The 13,965-nt window shown below is 40.0% G+C and overlaps 1 protein-coding gene across 2 annotated transcripts in view; it reads right to left on the bottom strand.

The window, feature by feature from the left end:
• The window catches only part of KMO (kynurenine 3-monooxygenase), a 509,384-nt gene that overhangs the window by 34,989 nt on the left and 460,430 nt on the right, over nucleotides 1-13,965 (bottom strand). Inside the window, exon 14 of one of the 2 annotated variants that reach the window (XM_073585735.1) lies at nucleotides 4,513-4,572. The exons of the other annotated variant lie outside the window; for it this stretch is intronic. Coding sequence (XP_073441836.1) covers nucleotides 4,513-4,572 — 60 coding nt within the window. The remainder of the gene's footprint in view (nucleotides 1-4,512; nucleotides 4,573-13,965) is intronic. 2 annotated transcript variants of the gene reach the window in all.

The following is a 13,965-nucleotide window of genomic DNA, read 5'->3' as shown; positions in this document are numbered from 1 at the left end:
TCGCTAGTAATATTGCTATAACGTCACTGTTTTTTGTGACGTTATAGCGATATTGCTAGTGATATCGCTATGTGTGATACTTACCTATGACCGCTCCCCCTCTGGTTATCGCTGATCGCGCGAGAACGTCCTGGGCCATTTCTCGTTGTCAGCTTCCTGCTGGGCTTCCTGCTGTGGAGACGAGCGACGCGTGGACGCAGGCGGGAGGACGTCAGGATCGCCTCGTCTGACAGGTAAGTAGCGACCCCCGAACCCTGCGATGTCACTGGTGAGATCTGCCTGTGTGGCAGCTCACTAGCGACCACTTAGCGATGTACCAGCGGTCCTGACCACGTCATATCGCTGGTCGGGATCGCTGGTGCATCGCTAAGTGTGACAGTACCTTAAGCTATTGCAGGAAGCACCTGGTTGTGGCTGATTTACTGTAAAATTATGTTAATAGCACCTTAAGAAATATATTTACTTTGAAAACTGGTGACGTATTCAACACATATTTCACTTGCTGTATATGGTCTATAGAGCCTTTGTGTATTACTAGAATCTACCACTATTTGGTCATTTTACTGTGGTAATATTAGTGTTAATTGGGTTAAATGGGACTTCATGTAACATCTATTATATTATCTATACTAAAAAAGTTTTCATTTTGCTATTTGCAGTGCCTCTAAGACTGCAGCTGACGGTGTAACGTGCCTTTTAATTTGGTTACTTTGCTCTTATATTATTTTTGAGGAATGGGCATGTAAAAGGGCGTGGTCAGCAGAAAGTGGCATGTATTGTAAACAAAATTTAGCTTAAATCCACTGCTCGCAACGCTTCACTGGACCTCCTGACCATCAATGCATTATTCAAACATTAGTAAGTATGCTGAAAGCCTAAAGCCCCCGTCACACACAGCGATCTCGCTAGTCTCCCACTGGACGCATCGCTGCGTGTGGCAGGCGGGAGACCAGTGATCAGCGAGCTCCCAGCTCGTATCCAAGGTAAACAGCAGGTTTCTAAGCGTGGCACTTAGAAAACAGCTGGTTTCTAAGCGCCGCTGTTTACCTTGGTTACCAGCTCCCTGCACCAGCGCGCTGGTATCTAAGGTACACAACGACGAGCGCGCTCTTCGTCGCTGGTGCTGATTGCTGGTGAAGCTGCCTGTTTGGCAGCTCACCAGCGATCATGTAGTGATGCACCAGCGATCCTGACAAGTTCATATCATTGTCAGGATCGCTGGTGAGTCGCTATGTGTGACGGGCCCTTAGCACAAATTCACATATAATCATAAAAAAGGATCTTAAAATATAGTGATAAATTGTGGTCAAGTTGAAGGCAACTATGCACCTATCTTTGGTAAAAAATGCGTGGGCTTCCCATTGCCCTGTAGCGGTGGCGAATGGGTTAATCTAACAAAGGGTTAATGTCACCTTACAATCAAATGGTGACATTAACCCTTTGTTAGATTAACCCACTCGCCACCAATATAGGGCAATGGGAAGCCCACACATTTTTTACCAAAGAATTAACCCCTTAAAATAACAACTACAACTCCCAAATTTTGCACACAAACCCGCATCTAATTATTAGTCAAGGACATGAAATGAAATGCTTTACTAAATGTAAACCATTTGTCATTTCATGTCGGGTTGGGGAATGATTTGATAGAAGCCGGCAATTTAATTAGCGGCTATTCTGCTATGAAGAACTCTGTGAAATATAAATATATATATATATATGTTTGTCACAATGACATGTATATATATATATACACTCACTTGCCACTTTATTAGGTACACCATGCTAGTAACGGGTTGGACCCCCTTTTGCCTTCAGAACTGCCTCAATTCTTCGTGGCAGAGATTCAACAAGGTGCTGGAAGCATTCCTCAGAGATTTTGGACCATATTGACATGATGGCATCACACAGTTGGCGCAGATTTGTCGGCTGCACATCCCTGATGCGAATCTCCCGTTCCACCACATCCCAAAGATGCTCTATTGGATTGAGATCTGGTGACTGAGGAGGCCATTTGAGTACAGTGAACTCAATGTCATGTTCAAGAAACCAATCTGAGATGATTCGAGCTTTATGACATGGCGCATTATCCTGCTGAAAGTAGCCATCAGATGTTGGGTACATTATGGTCATAAAGGGATGGACATGGTCAGCAACAATACTCAGGTAGGCTGTGGCGTTGCAACGATGCTCAATTGGTACCAAGGGGCCCAAAGAGTGCCAAGAAAAAATTCCCCACACCATGACACCACCACCACCAGCCTGAACCGTTGATACAAGGCAGGATGGATCCATGCTTTCATGTTGTTTACGCCAAATTCTGACCCTACCATCCGAATGTCGCAGCAGAAATCGAGACTCATCAGACCAGGCAACGTTTTTCCAATCTTCTACTGTCCAATTTCGATGAGCTTGTGCAAATTGTAGCCTCAGTTTCCTGTTCTTAGCTGAGAGGAGTGGTACCCGGTGTGGTCTTCTGCTGCTGTAGCCCATCTGCCTCAAAGTTCGACGCACTGTGCGTTCAGAGATGCTCTTCTGCCTACCTTGGTTGTAATGGGTGGCAATTTGAGTCACTGTTGCCTTTCTATCAGCTCGAACCAGTCTGCCCATTCTCCTCTGACCTCTGGCATCAACAAGGCATTTCCGGCCACAGAACTGCCGCTCACTGGATTTTTTTTCTTTTTCGGACCATTCTCTGTAAACCCTAGAGATGGTTGTGCGTGAAAATCCCAGTAGATCAGCAGTTTCTGTAATACTCAGACCAGCCCTTCTGGCACCAACAATCATGCCACGTTCAAAGGCACTCAAATCACCTTTCTTCCCCATACTGATGCTCGGTTTGAACTGCAGGAGATTGTCTTGACCATGTCTACATGCCTAAATGCACTGAGTTGCCGCCATGTGATTGGCTGATTAGAAATTAAGTCTTAACACACAGTTGGACAGGTGTACCTAATAAAGTGGCCAGTGAGTGTATATATGTATTCTATGTGTATATACTGTATCTATTCTTTCTTTTTTTATTAAACCTGTCAGTGTGAGTTTACTGTATAGCGCACTGAATTGCCGGCTTTTCTAAAAGACACCTGGTGCGTATTTCTTGCAAGTCACATGTGTGGTCCGTGTGTAATCTGTATTTTTAGCGCACCCATAGACTTGCATTGGCGTACTACGGCCGTAGTACGCTGACAATCGCAGCATGCTGCGATTGGCACAGACCGTAGAATACGCCCGAGAAATATACGGCTGTTGGGAGCAAACCCATAGAGAATCATTGGTCTGTGTCTAATGCGTGCTTTTAACGCCTCTCACTCGTCCGTATTCCTCGCCAGTGTGACCCTGGCCTAACAGTAAATCCTGATGTGGAGTTCATGTCTCACCCCTTATGACACCTGCAAAACAGTGTTGTCGAATTTTATGGCTGAATACTTTTGCTAGTGAAAATACTGTTCTACTTGCAAAGTTGCAAAGTGTAATAATTGTTTAAAGCCAGTTTCATGTGTCGTTTTTTTCAGATGCGCAAAACATGATCAGATGTTTTTTTCAATCCTTTTTTCTCATATGAAAAAAAAAACATTGCTTAGGCTGGTTTCACATTAGCATTTTTTAGCGCAGTGCGTCCATGCGCGTGCACCATGCGCCCCTATGTTTAACATGGCGGGCGCATGGTCTAGCGCTTGCACGCGCACGTATGCGTTTTCATGCCCAAGCGTTTTTGTAGTGTGCGCCTAGGCGCGCTCGACGCAACCTATTGTATTGTTGGGTCCGTCCAACGGCGTCAAAAAAACACATGCGCACGCTTGCGCACGGAATGCGCAAAAATAACACATTACAGTCTATGGGAACGCAGGCGTGCGCATGGACATGCACACGCCTGCATTTGAAATTGCATGCGTTTTAAGAGTTAACATGTCTACAAACTGGTTAAACCACATGCGCCTAAAAACGTAAATGCATGCAAAACGCATGATGCATTTTTGCATGCGTTTCTATTACGCACAAAGCGCTGCGCTAAAAAAACGCTAATGTGAAACTAGCCATAGCTTCCCTTATGCACTCAGATATGGACAGCACATGAATGACCTCTATGACCTCTATGTACTATCTGTTCTTTTTCACAGAGTCATCAAGACAATGGGAGCCCTGCAAACTACCTCTTGCCTGCTCTTGTTTTGATTTGCCAGCCTGGCGCAATGTCAGATGCCCATCACACCGCAGTGATGTTTTCGGGCCAGTCCAGATAATAAAAAGAGGAATTGGGGATGCTGGCAGTTAACACGCAGCTTGCAGGCCTCCCATTAGTGATGCTAGTGCTGGAATATTTAATTTTGTAGTTTTCTTTGTGAAGAATGTAAAAATGCATTGTAATTTGAATCAGTTTTGTAGACATTTTGTAGGTATTTTTAACTTTTTTTTTCAATTTATTACATGTCTTCAGAATATAACATAGTTGACTTATAAATTCAAATCCCACTCCTGTGATAATTTTAAATTCTTATAAATTCTAGTGACCTTATTTTGCCACTTCCAACGGAGGACAACTTTGTGGTATCGTATCCTAGTGAATGTTACCTAAGGGAAAAACAGAGAGAATAGTAAGTACAAGTTTAAGTAAGACAAAATGGAAAAGGAAAGAAGAAAACTAGTTGGCACGAGGAATCGACGAGCTGTGCTGGGACGGCAGACATGTCATATACGATAAGATCGTAAGGCAGGATTGCCAACCATTCTGAAATTCCAGGACAGTTCATAAAAATGGAAGACAAAATTGGAGTGCTCCATGGTGAAGTCCTGATGATAAGAAATAGAGAAGAGTGGTGGGATCAGGCACAACTCTCATGAGAGTAGTGGCAGAAAAGTAGTATTCTTCATATAGACTGCTCCTCCACCCATTGAATTTGTCAGGGCGGCTCATTAAAAACAATTAATGCAAATGCAAAAAAAAGATAAAAAAAATGTGGTGGGAGCAGTTGTGATGAAAACATGGATGAAAGCTGGAGAAGGTGTAGAGCAACAATAAGGATACACTCACACTGCCGTGAATACTCTGATAAGAGAGAATTGGGCTGATTAAGCTAATCACCTTAGTGTGATATGATTCTCTCACATGAGAGAATGGCATCACCGTAGTGAAGACAGAGAATGCAATTTTTCCATTTTCACCGTTGTCCCTCTGAGTGTCATGAGACTGCACACAGATGACATCCGAGTGCAGTCTGGATTTCACATGGACCCATAGACGTGAATGGGTAAGTGTGATGCGATCATTGGATGTACTCACAGCATGCTGCAATTGTTTTTTCATGCCGAATTGTCCAAAAAAATTGGAGGAAAGGGGACTTTCTTAAGCAGATGTCCCGCGCAGAGAGCAGGTGGATTTTTAACTTGGACTCCCTAATGCCAAAGGGACTTAAGAGTGAAGTGGAATTGTTTGCTTTCTACTGATCATTATCACAAGACATTTTTGCTAATATACGGGATACATCTACTTAATTAGCTGTTTTTTCTGTGAACTTCCACCATTAAGAGGATACATTTAGCGCAAATACTGATTTGTTATTTTTGAACATTTATATGTAGTTTGCCATACAATGACTTACATAATGCAATGCAAGAGCTGTAACAATAAGCATAATTTCCAGCCCAAACACACATATACATGTGATTTATCAAAACGTGACTTGTTGAAATGCAAGGAGCTGTGGCAAAGCAGTTAGTGCCTAGCCCAAACACACAAATTAAATAAAGATTGCATTAAATAAAGATTGCATAAACTAAGGCTGGTTTCACATTAACGGTTTTTGCGCAGCGCATCGTGCGCGTCCATGCACATGCGTCATGCCTACCTATGTTTAACATAGGGGGCACATGGTCTTGCGTTTTCACGGGTTCGTATGCGTTTTCGTGCGCATGTGGTTTTTCAAGGTGTGCGCCTAGGCGCGCCAGACGCAACCTGTTGCATTTTTGGGTCCGCTGAAAGGTGTAAAAAACGCATGCGCGCGATTACGCACGGAATGCGACACAATAACGCATTACAGTCTATGTGAACGCAGGTGTGCGCATGGACATGCGCTCGTCTGTGTTTTAGTGTGCATGCGTTTTTGGCGTAAAAATGTGTAGACACTGGTTTTAACCCCTAGAGAATGAATGCGCATAAAAAACGCAAACGCATGCAAAAACTTGCATGATGTGTTTTTTGCATGCGTTTCTATTGCGCACGATGCACTGCGCAAAAAAACGCTAATGTGAAAGTAGCCTAATAAGAAATGGTCTAACAAAACCTGGCTGCAACAAAGGTGCCATTTCACCTACGTGTGTTTCAGCAGGTGTGGTCTTCTTCTGGGGGAGTGGCATACTATTGTGACTGACCCCTTTAAAAAGTATGGTAACACCAATCAGACTGCATAAAGCATATCTGAATAAGGAACGCTGCTGTTTATTGGCACATGTAGCGCCAGCACCTGACCCCAGTCAGCGTGGCCTATGGCATCATCGGAAGGGGAAAGGCCATGATGACGTGCAGCAACGCGCTCACGTGGGAACATATGAGCAAAGATGCTGCCACATGACCAGTTCCTAACCGATAGAGACGCCATCGGTGGCACCAAGCAACGGAGGGCCAGCGCGCATGCGCTCCAGCAGGCACTGACAAGTAGGTTAGACATAGAGGAGAAAAGAGCCCACAATAACAAAGTATGTGGAGATATAGTAAATGGGCACTAATTACGACACTGGAGTATGGATGGGGAATAAAAAAGGAAATTAGGAACAACAATTGCTAAGATAAGGTTACATTAGTTAAAGAACCTAGAGCAAAGTGAAGAAAGACCATGCATATACGTAGGATCACCACACAGAATACAAATAAGTTAAGGAACCTATAACAAATTGAAACACATGATTTGATATGCTTATACAAATATACTCACATGCACATGTATAGTGATGTGTAAAGATAATGTAAGAAACTAATCTACATAATGTAAACAGCATAAGCAATGGCACTTCACATCAATATGAAACCTAGAACCCTAGTGTAAGTAAATCCAGGAAATGAAGAGATCCATTAAGGTAAAATATACAATTTTTATTAATTATTATTAAAAACACAGTACATTAAACAAGTAAAAAAAGCAGAGTGTACCACAAGGGAGACGTCACAACATAGACAAATGTGATTCTTTCGTTGATTCAAGTGGTGCAAGGAAATTTACAATTAATAAATCCATCACCTGTACCACTAGATGCGTTATTTGCCATGCCACCTGTCCATGTAATTTACGTTGGTCTTACAACTTGGCAATTGAAGGTCCACGTGTGTGAAAATGTGTTGGGCATCCAGGCTGCAGCTGACCACTTGGATAACTTCCACACCACTTTAAATTATGTCACAATTGTGACAGTACATTGTTAAGGGTAAAAGGGATTGATTTGCTAAATATAAGTATTCGTGGTGGAAATCTATCTCAAAGATTGGGTCAATTAGAAACCCATTGGATCTGGACCCTGAAAACGGTATATCCATTAGGATTAACCCCTTAACGTCCAATGGCGGGGATAGCCCGGCATGTCAGGAGGTAACTTCCCGCAACCTGACGGGCTATCCCCATCATGCCGTTGAACTGCCACTACATGTAAACACGCAGTGACAGTTCAGTGCCAACTGTAAGCACGGCAAGGGGGAAGGGACTCTTGCAGTCGGTCCCTGCCCCCCAAGCGCTGTGATTGGTCAGTCAATCTGACCGACCAAACACAGCAGCGATCGGGCAGGAGAGGCTGAAATTTCAGCTTCTCCTGCCCAATCTCAGTGCAGGAGGCTCAGCGCTGCAGTGGCTGAGCTTCTGCATTGACAGCTGGGAGCGGTGCCACCACAGCCCCCCGCTGTTAACCCCCTGAGTGCTGTGATCAAGCGTGATCACAGCATTCAGAGGAGGAGGCAGAGGGTAGGGGGCTCCCTCTGCCTCAGGTCGGCGTCCCCACGATGTAATCGTGGGGCCCGACCTGTGCCATGATGACCCGGAGGTGTCATGACAACCTCTGGGTCATTTACCTACGGAAAGCTGGTGAGACCATGCTCACAGCATGGTGTCTGCAGCTTTCAGCATAGGTATAATGCATTACAATGCTGGAGCATTGTAATGTATTGTACCGAAAGTGAAAGTAAAAGTCCCATGATGGGGCAAGGTTAAAAAAAAAACATTTTTTTAAAATATGTAAAAAAATTACATTTAAAAAATCTCCTAAAAATCCCCTAAAAAATACACATTTTTATGTAAAAAAAAATAAAATAAACAAAAAAATACACATGTTTGGTATCGCCGCGTCCGTAAAAATCCCATCTATAGAAGTGTCACCCTAGTTAACCCCTTGGGGGTTCAAAGTGCTCAATACACATTTAGATAAGTTCCTTGGGGGGTCTAGTTTCCAAAATGGGGTCACTTATGGGGGGTTTCCACTGTTTAGGTACATCAGGGGTTCTCCAAATGTGATGATGCTCCTTCCCTTCTGAGCACTGCTATGTGCCTAAAGATTGGTCTTCCTCCACACATCGGGTATTGGTGTACTCAGGAGAAATTGCACAACAAACATTGTGGTTCATTTTCTCCTGATACCTTTGATAAAATATTAAAAAAATTGTGTCCAAACAGAAATTTTGGGGAAAAAAAGTTAAATGTTCATTTTTTCCTTCCCCATTTCTTCAATTCTTGTGAAGTACCTAAAGGGTTAATAAACTTCTTGAATGTGGTTTTGAACGCCTTGAGGGGTGCAGTTTTTAGAATGGTCTCACTTTTGGGTATTTTCTGCTATAATGATCCCCCAAACTCACTTCAAATGTGAGGTGGTCCCTAAAAAAAATGGTTTTGTAAATTTTGTTGGAAAAATGAGAAATTGCTGGTCAAGTTTTAAACCTTATAACTTCCTAACAAAAAAAAATTTGGTTCCAAAATTGTGCTGATGTAAAGTAGACATGTGGCAAATGTTATTTATTAACTATTTTTTGTGACATATCTCTCTGATTTAAGGGCAAAAAAATTAAGTTTGAAAATTGAACATTTTTAAAAATTTTCGCCATATTTCCATTTTTTTCATAAATAAACGCAAGTCATATCGAAGAAATTTTACCACTAACATGAAGTACAATAAGTCATGAAAAAACAATGTCAGAATCATCAGGATCCGTTGAAGCGTTCCAGAGTTATAACCTCATAAATTAACAGTGGTATGATTTCAAAATTAAGGCCTGGTCCTTAACCTACAAAATGGCTTGGTTGTTAAGAGGTTAAATGAGAATTTGCGCTTTGTCCCCTTTCTATGATTATCACTGTCTTTTTCACTGGCATGGTCATTATTTAGATCTTCTTGTTTTTAAATTTTATTGACATTTTTAACTGTCCTATTTTAGATTGATTTACATGTGGCACGCATTGGTGAAGGTTTTTGAAGACTGACACATTCTTACTTGAAGACCCTGGTAAGACAGCACATATCAACCGCATGGACCTGACAATTCTCCAGTTTATTATCCAGTTCCAGTTTTGTCTTGTGTCCCCTTTTTGTATACTCCTCTAAAAATATATATTGTATTACATGATATTGTACCTGAATAAGTATATTGCCCAGTTGTTATATCCAACAATGGATCAGCAATATTAATATGACTATTATTGTGCCGAGCACTATTTTGAAAGGTTACACTGCCAAAGATGTTTTTATGTATATTGTTGATATATATGTTAATGGAGTAGGATTGTCATAGCTAACTATGTCTCAAGCCTGACTCCACCATCCGGAGCTCTAGTGAACATCAGGTAGCCGCTTAGCTACGCCCCTCCTAGGCAAGCCCGGCCCCTTGGCATAGTGGGCTCCCGAACTCTGTGCACCACCTACGGGCGTGAAAAACAGGGGTCACTATGTACAAGTGATTTTATATTCTATGTAATTTTTCAATATAATTGATTTAACCATCTATTCTATTATTTCTAAACACTGTTTTTCGGTGATTACTTTGTATCTCCGTTTATACTGCACCCACACACACAAATGATACACCATTTGAAAGGTAAACTTGCCTCCTTCAGCAAGAAAATAGCCAAACAAACCACACATCCACGATTTGATCACAAAATACAGTTTAAACATTAATTTTCATAAACCTGCAGTAAGGAAAAATTACCTGCAGGTGGCACCATACTACCCCAAAGCTGCTTACAGACATCACAAACAAATCCAAACATTTGCCTTGAGGGCTTTCCAGCTTGCCAAACTGCTTGCCCAGCCTATTTCAGCCAAATTAGAAGATTGCACACTTTACTGCAGGTGAGTCACATATGCAAACACATTTGTAAACATGCACTGCCTATTGAATTGCACACTTGCTCCGATCATACTCCACCCACACAAACAAATGGTACATCATTTGAAAGGTCAAATGACCTGCAGGTGTGTTAAATATTAATAATCCGTTAATTTCTTATAAGACTCAGTTCTGTAGAATGCTTTAGCTTACATGACATAGGCTATTTTTAAGCTTGGCTCATGGTAGAAAGACAGCTCCATATATGTAGAGACCACGTGCTTTAGGAGACATATATAATTCATGGCTAACTGTAGAGGTGGCTCCTCTTCTTCCCTCACCATCATGAGAGACAGACGCAAGATGACATGACATAACAGCTGGTATATATTACTTGACGGCGATGTGAGAAGCCGAACTGAGACACAGCAGCCATTTGCTATTCAGGATCTCGGAGAGAAGAAGAATACATGTTGCTTTTGCCATGTGGGATCTCAGAGAATGAAGATGGAAAGCTTTTGCTATGAACAATGGACAATATCTCTTTCACTTATTTTTATTCAACTGAATTATTTTGTAATAACCTTTCTTTGATGGAAGAAATCAAATAAACCACTATATTTTTATCTGGTAACTAGTCCTGAGTATTTTACAGGATATGCATTATTTTACATTGGAGAGCCAGCCAGATCTGAATTTTTGTACTTTTTTGCGGATTTCCCTCAACTTGCACACACGGGGGATTGGACTTTGCTAACGTCAAATCATATGTGCAAGTTATCGGGAATTCCACTACTTACAAGAATCACATGGAACCTAGAAGTAAGAAGTACCAGATAGATTGAGAAGTACTACAAGTGCCAAAAGTACCAGACCTAAGCCAGACGTGTGAAGACAGGAACCCAGCGTTGTCCATCAAAGGAGCTGAGACATTTCAAGGTAAGATAAAATGGATGTCATTAATTGTCTTGCTAAGCAGAGTAAATTGAAATTTAAGTCTGTAGACAATTCTAATTCAGAAGTTTTATGGTTAAGTTTATATGCCGAGTGTGAACTCGAGAATCAGAGGTTAGATTCTAAGTTTTTCAATAGAGAAAGAGAGAGATTAAAAAATATTCTACAGATGGTAGATATATTTCATAGATCTGTGTCAGAGAAATCTAAAAATGATTGTGTAGAGGATAGTGATATTCCCGAGATTCACTGTAATGTGGAGAAACAGTTACAAGTAGTAGCAGCTATTGAAGGTGACCTTGCAGACGTGGAACAAGATGGAGAAGTAGGAGGAGACTTCAGAACTGACGTAGAGGACGTACAAGGGAAAGACGTACCACTAAAAATAGAAGACTCACAGGCCCAAATCCGAAGTAGCGTGAGGAAGGATTTGATAAAGATATGCCAAATAATTCCTGCTTATGACAACAAAATAGATGTTTATAGAAACTCTGAGATCTTTGAAAGTTGTTCTGGTAACTTTGATTTATCTAACGAGGAGAAGAATCAGTTGTTCAAAATGTGGATCCCTGTAAATTTTGCTAGGAGATTGTCTTTAAAGTTATCTGGTGAGACACATGAGAATTTAACTGATAAGGACAGATTAAAAATTCTCATTTTTTGTTCATCAAATGAAAATCATCCAGATATTGATATTCTTCAAAAATTAAGGATTGGTCGGAAGGAATGTATTTTTACGTTCATGTCCATATATGAACGTTTGTATAGAATGCTGAGTGAGAATGTCAAAACACCGTCCCTCATAAGGAGTTTTGTAAGCAAATTTTGGTTTCTAAATCCTGCATCTCGTGTTATTGCGTCACAAAAAGATTCTTTGTTTGAATGTGCGCAATTCCTTGAGTTTGCCAGAAAACACGAGAATCGTGAGAGGAAAGTAAATTGTGCTAATTTTGTAAAGACAGGCAGAGTAAAATCTTATCAGAAGCCTGTATTAGCAAAACCTTCTAAAATGAGATTTCCCCAAAATCAAATCTACGAAGAAAGAAAAAGAAAATCACATGTTTGTTATAAACCATATGGAATGATGCAAAAGAACACCGAAAAGACACAAATTGAATTAAGAAAAATGATGAGTTCTGATTTTCTTTCTGTAACAAAGATGGCTGAATTTAACAGACAGAGACAGGTGGTGAGTGACATCATGGCCTGTAAACTGAATACTCTGCTCCAAGAATCTATCAGCTTTAAAATGGCAAGAACCTTTCAGGATATTTTTTGCAGAGAAATAAGTATGGGTGTAGGAATTGGCTAGAAAAAGTAATATATATTGTGTAACAGTGTTATACAATTAGTGAGTTATAGAGTATAATCCTGTAGTTTTATGGTTTGTGGATATATACATAGTCATACAGTATATATATAGAGTGTTTGTAGAAGTAGAAATAGTAGAACTGTATTTTTTAATGAAAATTAAAATCTACATCAGTAATAATATTTAGAATTATATGATATTAACCTTATTTTTTATGTTTCCTTAGAATTTTCATTTCAAAGCAGGACTTAATCGAGAAAAATTCTCTTCCAAGGATTTATGCCTTTATTTACACAGGATGTTGCAATAATTGCATGATTTTATATATCTAACCCTTAAAAGGAAATAACCAATTGCTTTTTAAAATGTTCTGGGTGTGTGCTTTTTTACTGCATGGTTTGAATGACAACCTCAACAGGTGAAAATTTCAACCTTGTTCTAATAATAAGTATACCAGACCAGTATACTATGTCCCTGTTCCTTAGGAAAAGAATTTTAAAGGGGGTCTCAACTTTTGCAAAACAATGGAATTTTTTTTCCAGGCCTAAATGTCAAGTATAGCTATACAAATATTTATGTCATGTGTATTTGGGGAATATTCAAAGAAATATTAAGAGACTAAATTGAAATAGTTTACAATGCATTGATAATTAGGATAATTTGGGTTAAAATACGTGTATTAAACTTAATATGTGACACAGTCTGAGTGACAGTGACTGAGTGTATGAGCAGCTGCTGAGCGAGTAATGTGATACGTTTGTGAGACCTCAGGATCCTGAATGCATGAAAGAAAAAAAAAAAACCCCCCAAAGCTTTTATCTTTAGGAAATTATTAGAATATTAAGATACATAATGAAATATTATCTATACAAACATATATTTCTGTATTTCTATAGTAATTATTTCTTGATTTAGTTAATTGTGGATAAGTGCAATCGCACAACAAAATAGAAAATAGTTTAGGAAGAAAATCTATTCTTTCCTTATCAGCTTTCGCTCTTTTAAACAGGCACCAGCACAGAGCCTGGTATTCACCAGCTGCATCTGGGAATAGTGGACCTTCCTTCTCTGTCCAAGTGTGTTAATCTTAAATTACATTTAAATTAATTTTTCCAAAGGATAATTTTATGATATTCAAATTAATTTTGATGGTTACACATCTTCAGACAAATAATGGTATAAGCAAGTATAAATTCACATAATTTATACATTAATTATTTTTAATTTTGGTTTTGATAAATGAATTATTTCATGAAACAATATTTTTTGGTATTAAGGGGGAAATATGTTTTTTATCCTGACTACATAATCACATTTGATTAATACCTCTTCTTCACACATTTTAATAGGAAAAAAAAAATATTAATAAGGTACAATGGTATAAGTATTGGGTATAATAACAAGT

This window comes from Dendrobates tinctorius, unplaced genomic scaffold (assembly GCF_039654945.1).
Source record: "Dendrobates tinctorius isolate UK_male_01 unplaced genomic scaffold, ASM3965494v1 ptg000087l, whole genome shotgun sequence".
NCBI lineage: Eukaryota > Metazoa > Chordata > Amphibia > Anura > Dendrobatidae > Dendrobates > Dendrobates tinctorius.
The sequence above is the reverse complement of the archived record's forward strand: the minus strand, read 5'-3'. Positions and strand labels throughout refer to the sequence as shown.